General features: G+C 39.6%; 1 protein-coding gene across 1 annotated transcript in view; it reads right to left on the bottom strand.

Annotated features, from left to right (window-relative positions):
• The window catches only part of AVL9 (AVL9 cell migration associated), a 106,909-nt gene extending 93,154 nt beyond the window's left edge, over nucleotides 1-13,755 (bottom strand). Inside the window, exon 1 of the mRNA XM_007946351.2 lies at nucleotides 13,663-13,755. Coding sequence (XP_007944542.1) covers nucleotides 13,663-13,755 — 93 coding nt within the window. The remainder of the gene's footprint in view (nucleotides 1-13,662) is intronic.
• Nucleotides 13,756-17,946: the final 4,191 nt, after the last annotated feature.

Genomic DNA, 17,946 nt, shown 5'->3' on the forward strand with positions numbered 1-17,946 from the left:
AGGGTGCAGAAGAGTATGAAGGGATGGACACTGGGAGGAGGTAACTATGGGGAGGAAGTGGGAGGGGAGCTGCTGCATTGTAAATTTTGGTCAATGTCATGAGACAAAGTATATGTGAACTGCTGTATGAAAAGTGAATTTACTCTGTAAATCTTCACCCAAATCCTAAAAAAATTTATTGCAGGAAAATAAAATTAGAAACTTTCCAACAAATTATTTAAATCAACTTATTTTAATAAACATTATCCTAGCAATCTTTTATGCATTAATTTATGTTTAACATTTCAATAGTGAACTTTCATGTAGCAAAAATGATATCCACCAAATGAAGTTGGACAAATTACTAATGACACCAGTGAAGGTGATGGGGCAGGAGTAGGTTTTATTAGCAACTCTGCAGTAATCCACATATATGAATACATAACATACCTTGTGACAACCAGCATCAGTGAAATGAAGAATATACAGAAGGCTATATTTAAAATCTAAATGGACATCTAAGGATAGCTTATTCAGAAGTCAGCCATCTGACAACTTAAATTACCTAGAACACTGCCACAAACCAGAAATATGCAAGAAAAGCACCTATCACCCTATTCAATCATCATAAAGCTCCCTATGATGTACTAAAGAGAAAGCTTTAGGTCTCTGTGGTAATTAAGGTTTTGTGTCAACTTGGCTGGCCATGGTTTTGAGTGCTCAATAGCTGGATGTAGTCATTCCCCATGATTAGATTGTAATCACCTCCATGGTACAATCTGTTGTGAGCAGCTAAGTTGTTGCCAACGGGTGTGGCTTCCTTCCAGTATATAAGGAGAAGCTTTGAGGAAGGTCTCTAGCTTTTGGCACATTTGGATCCTGCACTTGGCTGAGGCTTCATTTCAGTGGCCTGCCAATCTTGAGATTGTTCCTGGACTTGAACCAGTGGTCTGCCATGTTGCCTGTTGATCTTAGGATTGTGCCATTCTACTTTCTGAGCTTGGTTTCATCAGCTTCAGTAGCCAGCAGCTGCATGAGTTGCAAGAAGTCTCCAACTCCAGTGGGCATGGAATAAGAGGCAGAGCTGAAGCCCAAGGCCAAGGGGCCTTCACCCAGAACCTAGAACTGGCACTCTGAATTTGGACTTCTAGCCTCTTAACTGTAAGAGAAAAAATTCCTGTTTGTTAAAGCCATCCACTTGTGGTATTTTTCTTATAGTAGCACTAGAGAACCAAGACAGTCTCCTTCCAAAATCTATGACTGAATCATTTATTTTTTACACAGTTCAAATAAATTTAGTGTATGTTGTCTTCCAGTCCATGGAAGAGAATAAGTAACAAATGAGAAAATAGGGAGGCAAAATTAAAAATAACAACAGCACTATGTATAGTGTCAACACTGAGAATTGTTAATATCACCATCATCTCCCTCTCTCTGACTGACGCAGGTGAGTCAAAGACATGTGCAAAACAGTTTGTATGCTAAAATAATCTGAGAATGCCACAATACAATGACTAATAAGATAGAGTCATCCAGATTAAGCTGGGTTGTTCAATATATTGTTTCAAAATCCATCAAAAATAAGATCTCCACACACAAAAATGAAGTCTCCACATTTAAGTGTAAAAGGTGCAAACAATTAGCCACAAGGACATTCTTTATAGCAATGGTTGAAAATAGTGAAAAATTGGAATGCCACCTAAGTGTCTAAAACTGACCAGTTTATTTCTGTAAAACAGAAAAGACTTCCGGTAAGACGGTGGAATAGGCAGACAAGCTACACAGACCCTCTTCAACAAAGAAAAAGAGAAACCAATTGACATAGATACAGAAGATATTTCTATAAAACAGAAAACCATTCAGCAATTTAATGATGTAAGTTACTATTTATTGACATGGAAAGATATTAATAATGATTGCTACATAGGGTCTCCAAGAATCGGCTCCACAGCAACCAATAACATGTTACAAGAAAAAGGTAGAGCATAAAACTTAATTACAGTATGATACAGTTTTGAAATAATATGTGTTTGCAAAAGGGGCAAGAAGGTGTTATCTTATTGTGGTAAACTGTGGTCAATGTCATGAGACAAAGTGTATGTGAACTGTTGTATGGCAAGTGAATTTGCTCTGTAAATTTTCATCCAAATCACTATTAAAAAAAAAAAAAAAGATTTACTGCTTCAGAAACCCGATGGGGGTCACTTTGAGTCAGATTCGACTCGATAGTAGTTAAGTTTGGTTTTGGGTTTTGGTCGGGCTGTTAATATAAAGGATTAACCCGATTTACTGTATTGAAGGAAGGATACTGCCAGACAAATAGCACTAAACTTAAAGTATTTTGTAATTTAGATTTCCCTTCAGCAAAAGAGTGCTGCAATATTTACTTTTGATTTATTTTTGCTATGAGACTATATAAAGGAGGTTCTATAGTCCTTTCCTGAAAATACCCTAAAGTGTCTATTCCAGGTTTATGAAGGCTTGGTCATGCTAATAATTGAAAATAATAAGGCATTCTCTGTCACAGGAAACATTCTGCACTTTTAAAAAATTATTGCCTTTTTATATATACTTACTTGCTTTTTCTGCTTTATAGTTGATTGTATGAAGTTAAGCAAATGTTAGAAATACTCAGCAACTACGAACTGAAGAATTTTTAATGTCAAGAAGTACTTAAATAAGTAAATGAGAAAGTGCAACAGAACTACAGCATGACCTCAACTACATAAAAATACATATATACCACTTGTATACTGAAAAAAGACAAGAAGAAATAAAAATTGTTTGTAGTTTTATTGTTTAGGATAGTGGGATTCTGCTGATTTTAATTTTCTTTAAACTTCTTTTAAAATGCTGTACCTTGTTACATATTCTAAAGTGTTCCAATGGTTTTGCATTACTGTTATAATTGTAAACAAATAAAGATCATTAAGAAAAAAAAGAAGAAAAGAGGTCCTTTGCAGCTAATTTGCCCAGTGTTATACGTTAAAAAAAAAAAAAAAAAAAAAAGGTGGTATCTTTTGACTCCCTCTAACTATACAAGAGGAAGACAGAATCACCATCAGTAGCCCTAGACCTGCTCCTATGAGGTCAGACATGCTGCCACCCTCCAACCCTCTTACTAACCTTGACACCAACTGTTCCTCCCACAGCACCCACCACCTCTCTGCTGGGTTCAATAATTTGCTGCAATGGCCACACAGAACTCACAGATTATGGGGTTTATTAGGGAAGTAACAGGCTACCATTCAAGTTCAGGAACACGCTCAGTCTCTCTCAGTAGGCCATCTCTGAGGCAACAGTCTCTCTCAGTAGCACATCTCTCAGCAGTGTGTGTCTCTCTGACATCTCTCAGCAGCATGTCTTTCTTCACCGGCAGTCAGAGAGACTCCTTCTGCCTCTAAGAGGGCTCATTTTGAACCTGGCAGAGTGGCAAAACTAACCAATCGCAACATCAGAATTCTACATACCTGAGAGCCAGGGAATTTCCCAGAAGATTGCTTTGTGTTGCTCCAACAGAAATATACCAGATGGATAACTTTAAAAATCAGGTACTCAGTTGTTCAGGGCAAAGTGGGAGTTAGTAAGACTATGGCTAGAAAAGCTATACCATGTAATTTACTACACCGGAGTGTTCAAAGAAAAACAATTGGAGAAATATTTTATATCAAGGTGTTAGGAATAGATTTCTCTAGGATACAGGATTACAGATGTTATTTTGCTTGCCTATATTTTTTCTACTGGAGTGAGTTCTTATTACTTCTGATCATAACAAATGCTAGAACATAATTTCAAAATTGCCTCCAATATCAATTCATAGAACATCCTCTGAAAATATCCTAGAGAGAAACTGAGTTTTCAATCTGACAGCATTATTAACAGAAGAATATAGTAGGACCAGTTTTATTAAAAATTATTAAGTAGGTAAAGACATCTCTCCCTATATGCCCTCCCTATCTTCCTTCTATAGTGCTCATCTCTAGTAGCTCAGGGCCCTTTGGTGGTCTTCCTCTATGGCACAAAAGCTGTGCTCAGTAAAGGATCTGAATCACATTAATAGCATGAAGGAAAAGGTTACCTGAAGCATACAAGCATTCTACTAGGGATCAAAGGCTTAAGCCAAAGGAAGAAAATTAGGTACTTTCTACCTACCTGGTAAAAGAAGTTCTTGTGCTGTAGTGGTTAAAGCATTTGGCTGCTAACCAAAAGGTGGGCAGTTCAAACCCACCAGCTGCTCTGTGGGAGGAAGATGAGGCAATCTGCTTCTGTAAAGATTTATAGCCTTGGATTATGGGGCAGTTCTACTTTGCCCTATAGGGTTGTTACGAGCTGGAATCGACTTCATGGCAGTGAGTCTGATAGCTAGCTGGGGGGAATCTTAAGAGGGCAAAATAATCTTTCTGGTATTTCTAAATTTCCATTACACAAGTTGACATTCTGCTTAAGCATGATAGTAGACCTGAGTGAAAACTATGCTATTGTTCGAAGTGTTAATGTTGCTGCCCTGCAAAGCCAAGGATCACCATTTCAGCATATACAAAAAAACATGGCCCACATCAGAAAAGGACTATTATCAAAATATTAAAGCTCAAAGAATAAAAGTACCGTCAAAAAAGTACTGTTGAGAGCCAGAAAATGCAATCTTGTATCAGGACAAAGTCCCTAAACCTGTTGTTGTTAGATGCCGTTAAGTTGATTTTCAACTCATAGTGACCCTATAGGACAGAGCAGACCTGCCCCACAGGGTTTCCTAGGCTGTAGTTAGTCTTTATAGAAACAGGTCATCAGAGCTTTCTCCAGCTGAGATGCCGAGTGGGTTTGAACCTTCCAATGTTTCAGTTAGCAGAGTCTAGTTAGTGCTTAATCATTGCTACCAGGACTCCTTAAAGCTAGTGGCTAGAAAAAAAGAGTATTATTTAGATACTATTATTCTTCCCTAAGGTCTGAAATCTGATATTGCTGCATACCTTTGAGCAATTTTTTTTTTTTTAATTTTTAATTTTTTTCTTTTAAGTTGAACTTGCTGCTCAGTTTTATTAATTATTATCAGGTCACATCTCAAAATACAGTAACACTGGAAAGGTTAACCAATCATATATATCTCAAACAATATGTGAAGAATTAATAAACTTAATAAGTGCTAAAGTTCAATCAACTGTTTTCAGCAAAATAAGTATAGCTCAATATTTCAGTTTGTCCTTAGAGCAATTTTTGACTCATAGTAACCTCAGATGACAGAGCAGAACTGCTCCGTCGGGTTTTCTTGGCTGTAATCTTTACAGAAAGAAGAGTCCTGGTGGTGCAGTGGTTAAATGCTTGGCTGCTAACCAAAAGGTTGGTAGTTTGAACCCACCAGTGGCTCCTCAGGAGAAAAGACCTGGTGAGCTGCTTCTGTAAACATTACAGCCAAGACCACAGACTGTTAAGATGCCTACGCCTATGGAATGTGAGGCTCCAGGGAAAGGCAAAGACAAGCAAGCAAAGAGGAAGTGACAGGAGGTGTGCATGAGGCAGAAGGGTCTAGGCTACAGGACAGACTTAGGGCCAGGGAAGAAAATTAAAATCAGCAAATAAATAAAACAAAACAATACAGAATGCTTACACATATGGACAACAGTTAAAGCTGTCAGGGTAGGTGGGTTTGCTCAGAGAAAGGGGGGTGGGCACTGCCATTAAAAAAAAAAAAAGGTTACAGCCTAGGAAACCCTTTGGGGCAGAGGTTTACTCTGTTATACAGGGTTGCGAACAGGTGGAATCCACCTGACAGCACAAACAACAACAAAAATCTTTATGGAAGTAGTCTGACTGGTCCTTGTCCCACAGAGCCACTGAAGAGGTTTGACCAACCAAGCTTTTGAACCAACCAGCTGAACACTTACCTGTTCATTCTACCATGGCTCCTTCTCTAAATGCTAACCCTTTAAATTTTTGTTCTTTCTATTCAAGGACCTATTCATTCCAACAAGAATCACAAACACCACCCCATAAATGTTTCATCATTGTCACCACAGGATTCCATCAGTAGCAGATGCCAAAACAACATGCTTATCACCTAGCCATCTGTCACCAAAACCTGAATGGGCCAGGACTTGAGTCAGTTGGTCTCACCTTAACACAAACCAAACCCCCTAATCACCTCAACCCATCCCTGAATTCACAACACAGTATTTTGCTACCACTGGAGATTTTCCTGTGACCAGTCCACTCAGACCAACAGGAAAAGATGCCTCTCTATTCACTGCTTCTAGCTGCTTTTATTCACTGTTAGAAGTAGTGTAAACTGAACCCACACCTGTGGCTTCCAACCAAACAAAAGACAGGCATATGAGTTGAACATTTACCTGATGTATATACACTCCTTCGAGAGAACAATCATGGGAGAAAGAAGGGCTGCTTATGCACAGGGAGACAGCTCAGGGACAGGAGTGCATGGACGGATGGACACAGGGAAGAGATAACTATGGGGAGGAAGTGGGAGGGGAGCTGTTGCATTGTGGTAAATTGTGGTCAGTGTCACGAGACAAAGTGTATGTGAACTGCTGTATGGAAAGTGAATTTGCTCTGTAAATTTTCACCCAAATCACAATTAAAAAAAAAAAAAAAGTAGAAGTGTAAACATTAGTCCTAGTTCTTTTTTAATTCTGCCTTTTTTAGAAGCATAGTCTGGTAAAACCAGTTTATTCAAGAATCACAACTGCTAGCTGTGTATAGAAAACCACGATCTCTATCAGAAAAGTGGTCACAATCAGGTAATAATTCCAACTTTTTATGACATCACTTTGGAAAATAACTATTCCATACTAAAGTAACAGTTTAAAAATGTTCAACCTACTTATTAAAGAACCAAAGAGTTTATTTGATATATACTTAATATATCATTTAGCAAAACATTATGTTAACTGACAAATATAGTTCATATATTTGTTGCCACAAAGCAAATATTGGTCAAACAAAACCTGGACCTACAATCCATAACAAGCAAACTTACTATAGAGGAAAAAACCAACCAAAAAAACCAAACTCACTGCTGTCAAGTCGGATCCGACTCACAGCAACCCCTCCTTGGGTTTCCAAGGTGTATCACTGAGGAAGTAGATTGCCCAACCTTCCTTCCAAGGAGTGGTTGGTGGGTTTGAACCACCAGCCTTCTGGTTAGCAGTCAAATGCTTTAAGCACTACGCCACCAAAGCTCCCTCCCTACTATAGAGAAGGTATCCATAAATTATTTCATGTCAAAGAATCTAATTTCAGGTGAGTTTCTAAGGAAGAGAGTGTCTTTGCTAAATGCTAAATTAAGGGGGGGAAAAAAAGCTTTTGAGGAAAGGAGGTAGAATGAGTATTTTTTATTTAATCAGTCTTTAAAATGATTTTGAATGTCATGGTATTACTTAAAATCACTTAAAATGTTCTACATGTTAAGTATATCAATAAATCAGAATAATCACCAAAGCTAACCTGTTATCTACAGAAACATTTACTCCTACCATACTGAGAAAGATGATCAAGTGATAAAGTTAACAGATGTTCATTTTAATTTAAATGGAAGCATTTTTTTTTTTCATTTACAACACATCTGAAGACTTCAAAGATAGAAAAAAATGTAAGAAAAAATGCAAGATAAATGAACACCTTCCATATGTCTAGTTTGCCTTCAAGAGAGCTGTATTCGAAGACTGTTCTCACCTGTGGTCCATGTGTAACAACAGCACTACAGAATGCCTTTTTAACAATAGATACTCTACACAGAAAGATTTAGAATATTCTTCTTCCTTAAGTTCTGATGTTTAACCAAACAGCCTAGTGGAAGGCATCACTTTTAAACAAAGGTTTGACTTTGGCTCATTTGAATCTAAAAGTTACAGATTATTAACATCTACAGGAATTTTTGTTATGATGGCACAACAGTGAATAATCTCTGTGCATGGAAAAGCCTGTGATCAATGTGACCAGAGGCAATTTTTAATTGGAAGACCTGTCTAGCAAAGCACTTTCACACAAACTAAAACCATGAGGTCAGAGTCGCAACTACATGAGCCATGTACTTTCAATCCTTTATACCTAGAAGTCAAATCTTAAAATGAATCCTGGGGGAAATCCTATAAAACAAGAGCTTCTGAAACACCTGATACACCAGTTAAAAAGAACAGTCTCTTAGAAAGTCATTCTGTCCAAGACTTATGCATACAACATATACCTTCAAAACCATGAAATGTATATGGTTTTGGGGTCTAAGAAAGCAGAGTTATAGAACATGGAAAAAGAGTTATTTAAAGTGAAGAATATCCTTCAAGATTTAATCTTAACAGCTGGCTCGCTCCTCAGTGTTTCGTACATCAATCCTTCGTATAGTATAACACCACGTGGAAGCTGGACCTGTGCTGCCCACAGGGCAGGAGACACAGCTCCTCCTGTCAGTCAGGTGCCTTATATGAGAGCTGGTAGCATAGTGGCTAAGACACTTGCCTGCTAACCAGACGGCTGGCGGTTCAAACCCACCAGCCACTCCTTGGAAGGAAGGTTGGGCAATCCTACTTCCGTAGTGATACTGCCTCGGAAACCCAAGGAGGGGTCGCTATGAGTCGGGGCCGACTCGACGGCACATAACAACAACAACAAACCCAGGACAGCACCAGCAGCGGACCCACCATCTGTAGCTGGCTCACTTGCTGCAGTACCTTGGCAACGACTGCCATTAGCATGGCCGTGGGGTCTGCTGTAGAACACAGCTGGGCCATGCCACCACTGGAGGCTTCAGTGAGGAAGTAATGCTGAGTCCTGAAGGCCTGTCATCAGTTATGAGGAGCCTCAGGGAGCCAACCAGCGTATGAGCAGCAAGTTTGGCCCTTGCATTATGAGACGCAACAGTTCTTGGAGTGGGCCCAGAACCAGGGCTACCTCAAGCTTTGAGGGTTTCACTGAGGTGCTGAAGCAGTGCAGATGTGCAGATTAAATCTCTCCTCCATCATTAATAGCTTCCTCGCTTCAGAATCACCATGGAAGAGAGTGTTCTTACTGGAATGAGGTGATGTCAAGGTTGGGGCTGGGCAAATGTTTGTGTGGCCTCCTGCAACTAGCTGTAGTGATGTTATTGTTTGTGAATTAATTATAGGTATTTTCTTCAAAAGTAAATAAGTAAAACAAAACAAATTTTAGTACATTATGCTAGCTTTTATAACACTACTCTTTCCCTGCCAAAATCAACACTTTTCTTGATATTTTATAAAAACTAAGACAAAAAGGAGAAAAAGTAGGATAATCAAACAGGAAAAAAAAAATGTGGTCAAATTCTTTTTGCCTTCTTTTCAATACAAATGCATATGCACTTACTGTCCTGTTTTAGCTAAATTTTCCAGCGAAATTTCCAGTGTTTTTGAGTGAACTAACCTGTCAATTTCATCAACCAATCCAATGTGAAAGTTTTTTATTCACTCACTCCGCGACCTGACTGAACTGGCTGTGTTAGCAGCCCAAGACACAGCCTAGCTAATACCACAAATGATTGCCAATGAGTATTTTTTGGATTATTCTAACCCTAACGCTAATCCTCTCTTTAGAGTCCAGAATTCCTAGTGTCACCTATCCAATTAGCCTCCATTAGAGGAACAATAGAAAACTAACAGAAGGTTACTGGCAAGCCAAAACTTTTCTGATAAGTAGTAATGGTTCCATTACAATTATAAATGCTTGAGTCTTCCAAAACTACAGAATACTCAACTTAGGCTGACGATATTGTTGTTATGTGCCCTTGAGTTGTCTCCAACTCATAGTGGCCTTATGTACAACAGAACAAAACACTGCCCGGTCCTGTGCCAGCCTCACGATCCCTATATACCTGATCCCATCGCTGTAGTCACCTTGTCAATCCATCTTGTTGAGGGCCTTCCCCTCTTTCGTTGACCCTCCACTTTACCAAGTGTGACATCCTTTTCCAGAGAATGGCCCCTTCTGACAACATGACTAAAGTATATGAGATGAAGTCTGGCCATTCTCACTTCCAAGGAGCATTCTTGCAGCACTTCTTCCAGGATCTATTTGTTAGTTCTTTTACCAGTCTTTGGTACTTTCAGCATTCTTTGCCAACAACACCACAAGTGAAAGGCATCAACTCTTCTTCAGTCTTCCTTATTTGTTGTCTAGCTCTCACATGCATATGATGGAATTGAAAATACCATGCCTTAGCTTAGGTACATTTTAGTCGTCAAGGAAATATCTTTGTTCTTCAGCACTTGAAAGAGGTCTTTTGCAACAGATTTGCCCAATGCAATATGTCTTTTGATGTCTTGACTGCTACCTTCATTGGCCTTGATTGTACAACCAAATAATATGAAGTCTTTGACAACTTTGATCTTTTCTCAATTCATCGTGATGTTGCTTATTGGTCCAGTTGTGAGGATTTTTGTTTTCTTTATGTTGAGGTGTAATCCATCCTGCAGACTATAGTCTTTAATCTTCATCAGTAAGTGCTCCAAGTCATCCTCACTTTTCAGCAAGCAAAGTTGTGTCATCTGCACATCTCAGGTTGTTAATGAGCCTTAGGCTCAGAGGTACAACTTATGTGAAAAAATGTTCTAAAAGATCTAAAAATGACCCGTTCTACTCACTGTGCATTGTGACTTTGATTAGTTTTTATCACATTCTCAGGTATGATTTACAAAATAAGTTCAGGTTTGCACAACTATACCAGGTTAATGTTCTCTCTCAAATTCATGACTTTTCTGGGACCTCAAAATGTGACCTTATTTGCAAATATAATTAGCTAACATAATGTCATAAAGAAGTAGTGAGGGCTTTAATCCACTATGATTTGTGTTCTTATAGGAAGAAGACAGATACCTACAGATGGAAGACTACCATATGAAGATGGAGACAAAGATAGGAGTGATGCTAAAAACCAAGAACACGTGAAGCTACCATAAACTGGAAGAGGCCAGGAAGGATTCTACCCTAGAGGCACTGGAGGGAAGATGGCCTATTCAATATCTTATTTCAGACATGAAGCCTCCAGAACTGTGAAGGAAAGAATTTCTGTTGTTTTTAGCCACCAATTTGTGGTACTTTGTTACAGCAGCCTGAGGAAACTAATAAAGCAGATTATCAGTTCTTCTTTAAGTCATAGCTTTTCTGGGTTTCAGTTTCCTCTTCTGTAAATGTAATGGATTACAGTAGATGATCTTTAAGGATCCCTCCAAGTTATAAAATTCTTATGACAACTCTAGAAGAGCAAAGTGAGGTACAGAAAAGTTAAGCAATTTGGACTTGTTGAAGGTCATGGGAGGAGTAGGCCAAGATGTTGTCCAGTTTTCCTAATTCCCAGCACAGTGGTTACTTTACAAAACCAGCCACCTTTCCGTCATTGCTGAAACCAAAGCCAGACAAATCCAAAAGAAACGCCATAGCACTCCAGGTACTTCTTCAGCCCAAAGTGCCTCTTTCATCTTAAAATCTGTTTTTCAGTTTTCTTTAAGCAACACTGTATTTATTTCATTAAAGAAATCTTTTACTTTTTGGAACTATTATTTCCTTTTTTCAATAACAGCATAATAAATATATAACTAATCTCAATTTTACATAGCAAAAATCAAGGAATTTTTAATATATACCACACCAATACAGGTATTTGCTTCTTTCTTGCCTTCAAAAGCTCCATTCAGTTAGGTTCTGAAGTGGGCTCTTGATTTACCATGAAAGACTCCCAAAACGCCATATGGCCAAGCAGAATAAACATATGGTGCCAGAAGCAACTCTAGCTCCTACTTCTGAACTGTTTTGCAGTGTGACCCCTGCAAGATCATTTTACCTCCTCCACGTTTCAATTACTTCACCCATATCCAAAGACAGTTATAACTATTAAAATGAGACCTTTCAGATTTAAAGTATTAAAAATCTAATGATGATAGATACTGGTTGCATGCCATGGTAGTATGTTTTTTCTTACTTGTAAATATGGGCTACATTAAAAAAACATTCCATTGCTACTGGTTAGTTTTTTTTAGTACCACACTGAATAATGCCACTTCCTCCTCGGTATCTTAGTTATCTAGTGCTGCTATTACAGACACACCACAAATGGGAAGCTTTAACAAATGTAAGTTTATTTTCTCACAGTTTAGGAGGCTAGAAGTCTGAATTCAGGGTACTGGCTCTAGGGGAAGGCTTTCTCAGCTCTGGAGGAAGGTCTTGGTCTCTTCTGAGCTTTTGCTCCTGGGCCATCTTCACAGGCTTGGCATTTTTCTTCCTTCATCTCTGTTTGCTAGCTTGCTTGTTTAATCTCTTTTATATCTTTAAAGAGATTGACTTAAAAACGCCCCCACACTAATCCTTTCATTAACATAACAAAGACACCCTATTTCCAAATGGGATTATAACCACAGGCCTAGAGGCTAGGATTTACAACACATATTTTTTGGGGACACAAGTCGAAACATAACTGTGTGTTTCTATAACATTTTTATCTGAGACAAGGCATATGATCTATTTTAAAGTTATCAAGCCAAAAAAACCAAACTCACTGCCATCCAGTAGATTCCAACTAATGGCAACCTCCTTTGGGTTTCCAAGGCAGGGGAAGTAGATTGCCCAGTCTTCCTTTTGCGGAGTGGCTGGTGGCTTGGAACCGCCAACCTTTTGGTTAACAGTCAAATGCCTTAGGCACTTTGCCACCAGAGCTCCTTATTTTCAAGTTAAGCAATCTTCAAAACACAACCAACCATCTCATATCCCTTCATCACTCTTCTGTTATCATTCTCTAAAGAATTTAACTTCTCCAGAAAGAAGTCTCCTAAAGTGTTACATTTTCTGTGCAATGCACGAAAGCAAATGCTGCATTACCTAGTAGTAGTAATCAGAATGTTAAATACTTGAAAAAAGCATTTCAATTTGCTTTCCTAGACATTATGACATCATTGCTTTTCAGTGTTTGCTTTCTTTTAATCCTGTTTCTATTTTGTTCCCTTGCCTCCATAGATTACCAATGATCCATTGTTCTCGTTCAAATTCAGCCAGTGAACAGCCTTAAAAACGCCTATTTGCACATTTTATGCTCGGTAAATACACGTTCTCTTATTGCCACTGATCTAAGGTCAATCTCTTGGTAAAAGTAAATCCGGAAAAGATCAAACAGGAAAACTATGCCTCAATGAGCGAGAGGGGCGGAGTCAATCGACTACCCTAAAAGCACACAACAGAATCTAGGGCTTCCATTAAATAAACAAAGGCATTTGTTAGGTCGATTTTCCCACAACGCCTGCATCCGCTTCAACCAAGCAGAAACATTTGAATGGAAGCTTAAAGACCTCATTGAGTTGAAAACGGGGTCCAAGTGCAGGATTTTCTAAAAGGTTTCCTCTGTAAGTGAACACCCAAAAAAGGTAGTGGAGACAGCTACCGTCAAAACAATGGGGCTGATCTTCGATACCTTCCTCCTACTTCACTAAAGGAGAATTAAAAACTATCAACCTACACATACAAAACAAGCTCTCACGGCGCTCACAATATAATTTTCAAGGGCAGAAGAAAGAAGGGGTCTTGGGGGCCGGGCTTCAGGTTTTTGGGGAAGAGTGTGAACAGCTGGAGAAGAGTCAAGTTGCGACGAGAGGCCGCGGCGAGGATGAAGGACAAGCGGAGTGGGCACCAGAAAGGAGGCGAACGCCAGAACGACCGGGGGCGGGCGCGATCCTTTCTCACCTGGCAGCCTTTCTTGTGGTGAAAGCCGACCACCACGATGTGCAGTACCGGGCCACGGGGGCCGCCATCACCGTCCCGCCCGTCCTTCTCCATGGGCGGCCACTGTGTGCCCGCACAACGATGACTTCAACCGTCAAGGGCGGGAGGCGGCACAGCCCCGTGGTCCCCAAGAGGACGGAGAGCGGGAGCACTTCACCTGTCAGCGGGCACGCCACATAAGGATCGCGCGGAGGGCCGGGAGGTGGCGGAGCAGCTCGCGCAGCTCAGCTCCAGGCCCCAGGGCCCCGGCAATGCTTCCTCCATCCGCTTCCGCAGCTTCCGGGCTGTCACCTGATGCGGCCGCCGCGGGCGAGAGGGCCCTGACGGGGCGGGGCCCGGAGGAGAGGGTGGGGCCAACCCGAGGGATGCTTCGGGGCGGTGCCTGGAGAGGAGGTGTTGAGAGAACAGGGGCAGGGCCGAGCATTCCGCGCCACTTTCCCACTTCGCCAGCGCTAGGGCAATCCTCCTTCCGTAGTGATAACTGCCTCGGAAACCCAAGGAGGGGTCGCTAGGAGTCGGGGCCGACTCGATGGCAAATAACAACAACAACAACAGGGCTTCAACCAGCACCTTTGTTGGTTTTTCCCTAAGTCTCCGCCTCTTCTCTTCAGCTTTTTTCTCTTTAGCATTTTTTCTGTTCACTCTCCAACGGGCCGATCCCTAAGGCACTTGACTGCTAACCAGGAGGCTCGCTTGGTTCAAACCCACAGCCACTCCTCGGAATGAAGGTTGGGCAATTTACTTCCGTAGTGATACCGCCTCAGAAAACTCAAGGAGGGGAGGGGTCGCTATGAGTCGGATCCGACTCGATGGGAGTAGGTTTTCGAGGCTTAGGGTCTCTCCTCCCTTCACCCGTAAATGCTTGATAACATGGAAGCATATTGGTGCAGCTGTGTATCTGTGTATTCAACCTTGGAATTGCTTGTTTACTTGAGATTTCGCTTTTATTTCATTTTAGATTATTTCCTTTCATTTAAATCTATGAAAAGGAATTTGGGAGAGATTTAAAAATTAAAAAAAAAAATACTATAGACAGTTTTCAAGATGTTGCTATTCATTTCTTTTCTATATCTCACAAGTCTCAGAATTGGCTCAGAATGAATGCCGAATATATTAACTGTTTTCTTGCATCTACTTTGGTATTATTTGCAACTGGCATCACTAAAATTAAACACCAATTAAGCATTGTTTTAAGAAGATGTAAGAGCAAAGCTTCTTCAGTTCTGTATCTACCATCTAATGCCAGCTTGTTTAACTTGCTGTCCAGGAGATCCAATAACAGTTTTATAAAAACGTGAGTCACTTTGCGTCCTACAGGTTTCAACTAAGATTAAACCATGTATTCATAATGATATATTGCTTAGATGTTAAAAGTATATATCATTTAGAAGAATGCTATAGATAGCGAAGATATATGACTTGGCAAAATGGGAGAGAAAGTGAGCAAGGGAATTTCCAGGATATTTTCCATCTCTAAATGTACAGACCAGTTTATCAGTTTAGAATAACAACTCTTTATATTCGTTTTTAAGTGAGTGGTGTTAATACAGAATGAATTAATTTTCAAGATATACTCACAAGGACAAATATCTGTTGTTGTTCTTATATGATGTCTAGTCGGCCCCGACTCATAGCAACCCGTCCTTGGGTTTCCGAGGCAGTATCACTACAGAAGTAGGATTGCTCAACCTTCCTTTGGAGGAGAGGCTAGGTGGGTTTGAACTGCCAGCCTTCTGGTTAGCAGTCAATTATCTTAGGCACTTCTGTTTTGTTTTTTTACAAAAATGTTAGAGATTATCAAGATTGCAAATATCAATTTGAGATAACTGAATACTCTCTAAACATTATTTTGAAAGGAATCTCTTGGCTGTATTTTTATGATGGCATTTATCTCCAAGGGAAACATTAGAAATGCCTTTCTGAACACATAATACATCAAAGAGCCTCTCCTAGTTATATACATTTTGTGATGAATTATAAATTCTATTTTGTCTGCGCTGTAAAAGATCTAAAGGGAGAAAAATCCTCGGGATGGAGTTATGACATATCTTCAAGTTCATTAAAAATGAATTCTCCACCTAGAATTGGCCTTTTGTTTCTTTTTGTGTCTTTTGTCAGGAAAGAACACAGTTGCAGAGCAGTGAATTACTTAATATGGTCCTTCTAGCCATAGTCCTCCATTCTGTGATATATGGTATATCCTAGCCTCTTTGCCTGTGGTTATGGTCCCATTATGGAGTGAGTTTCCATTATGTTAATGAGGCAGGATTAAAGGGTGTGACTCAAGTTACCACCCTTAGTTTCCTTGACAGTGTGGCCTACATCCTATATATACACAAATGCTTTGGCAAAGTTTGTTCTCTTGATCTGGATCCTACATCTGTTTTGTCATTGTCTGACCTCTAGTTTTTGGGACTTGAGATAGCAGCCAGTTGTCTGACCTGCCAATTTGGGTTCCTTGGCTCCCTGCAACCATGTGAATGAGGAGAATCCTTCAGACTGACACCTGACCCACAGATTTGGGACTTGCCTGCCTTCACAACTGCAAAAGCCATTTCTCTGGCAGTTCGTGAGTTCTATGAGATGTTACACAGAAATACAGAACCCTAAGATGGGAGTGAGAGGAGTGAGAGAAGGAGGAGTAGTTGATGTTAGACATGATGGAGAAGTGTAGCAGTTTCGAAAAATTAGACATTTGGGACATCTTTAATCTCTGCCTTGTAGGGACCATCTTTGTGCTGATACTTCTAAATTATTCAAGCAACAGTCAAATAAAATCTTTTCCTTCTTACAATCTATATTAACTCTACTGTGAATGAATAATAGTTCCTTTTACAGAGTCTTAAGAGACTTTATTTTTCTTCATTAAAGCATTGAAAATTGTTAATGTTCATTCTGTTCTTGTAGTGGAAAACAAAGTGCAAACCATATATTTTTAAAAAGCATATTTTTCTGATTTTTTAACTCCTATCAAGTAGCAGAATCACAATAATGCCTTGAATTTGGTAAATACTTTCATTAAGGTATGGTGAAAATAAAACAGGAATGGTGTAAACCCATTGCCATTGAGTCAGATCCAGAAACCTAAGGAGGGGTTGCTATGAGTCAGGTCCAACTTGACGGCACATAACAACAACAACAACATTACACAGTTAAAAAAAAAAAAAAACAAACTCACTACCATCAGGTTAATTCTGACTCGTAGTGTTTTCCAACTCATAGCGACCCCCATAGGGTTTCCAAGGCTGTAAATCTTTATGGAACACACTGCCTCATCTTTCTCCTACCAAGTGGCTGTTGGGTTTGAACTTCCAACCTTTTAGTTAGCAGCCAAATGTCGTAACTACTGTACCAGCAGAGGTTGTTTTGAATTAAATAAAGAAGTAAAAAAAAAAAAAAAAAATTATATATCAAGGTATATTATAGAGCATACAGGAGACAAAGCTATGCAAACTTCTTAGCTATGGGCTTGAGGCCTTAGGACCATAATCTGGGGATATATCTAGATCAATTGGCATAGTATAGTCTATAAAGACAATGTTCTACATCCTACTTTGGTAAATTGCCATCTAACATACAACTATGGTCTCCTCATCCAGAAGCAATGAAGAGTGAAGAAAATCAAAGATTCAAGGAAACAATTAGTCCAAAGGACTAATGGACTACATAAACCACAGCTTCTACTGCTTGAGTCCAGAAGAACTAGACAGTGCCTGGCTATGATTACTGAATGCTCTGATCGTAATGACAAGAAAAGGTCCTGGACAGAGTGGGAGAAAAATTTAGAACTTTTTAACTTTTAAAAAGTTTTAACTTTTAAAACTTTAAAATCATAAAAAAGACTGGACCTACTGTGTTGATATAGACTGGAGGAACCTTAGATAATATGACCCTTAGATACCCTTCAAACCTGGAAGTGTACCCACTTCTAGAGATCACCTCTCAGCCAAACAACAGACAGGCCTATAAAGTGAATAGTCACCCCTGAGGACTATGCTCCTCAGAAGAATGGATCATACCAGACCAAAAGGGCAGCACCTGCACCAAAACAAAGCATTTGCAGAAGGCAGGAAGGAGCAGGAAAGATGGGATCCTGGAAATGGGGAAACCGGGGAGGAAATGGTAAAAGTGCTGTTACAGTGAGGGGATTGACTAAAGTCATGAAATAAAATATGTATAAATTGTTCAATGCAAAACTAATTTGGTCTGTAAATTTTCACCCAAACCACAATAAAATGTTCAAAA

This window comes from Orycteropus afer, unplaced genomic scaffold (genome assembly GCF_000298275.1).
Source record: "Orycteropus afer afer isolate SDZICR_OR568_19922 unplaced genomic scaffold, OryAfe1.0 scaffold00008, whole genome shotgun sequence".
In the NCBI taxonomy this organism is placed as follows: Eukaryota; Metazoa; Chordata; class Mammalia; order Tubulidentata; family Orycteropodidae; genus Orycteropus; species Orycteropus afer.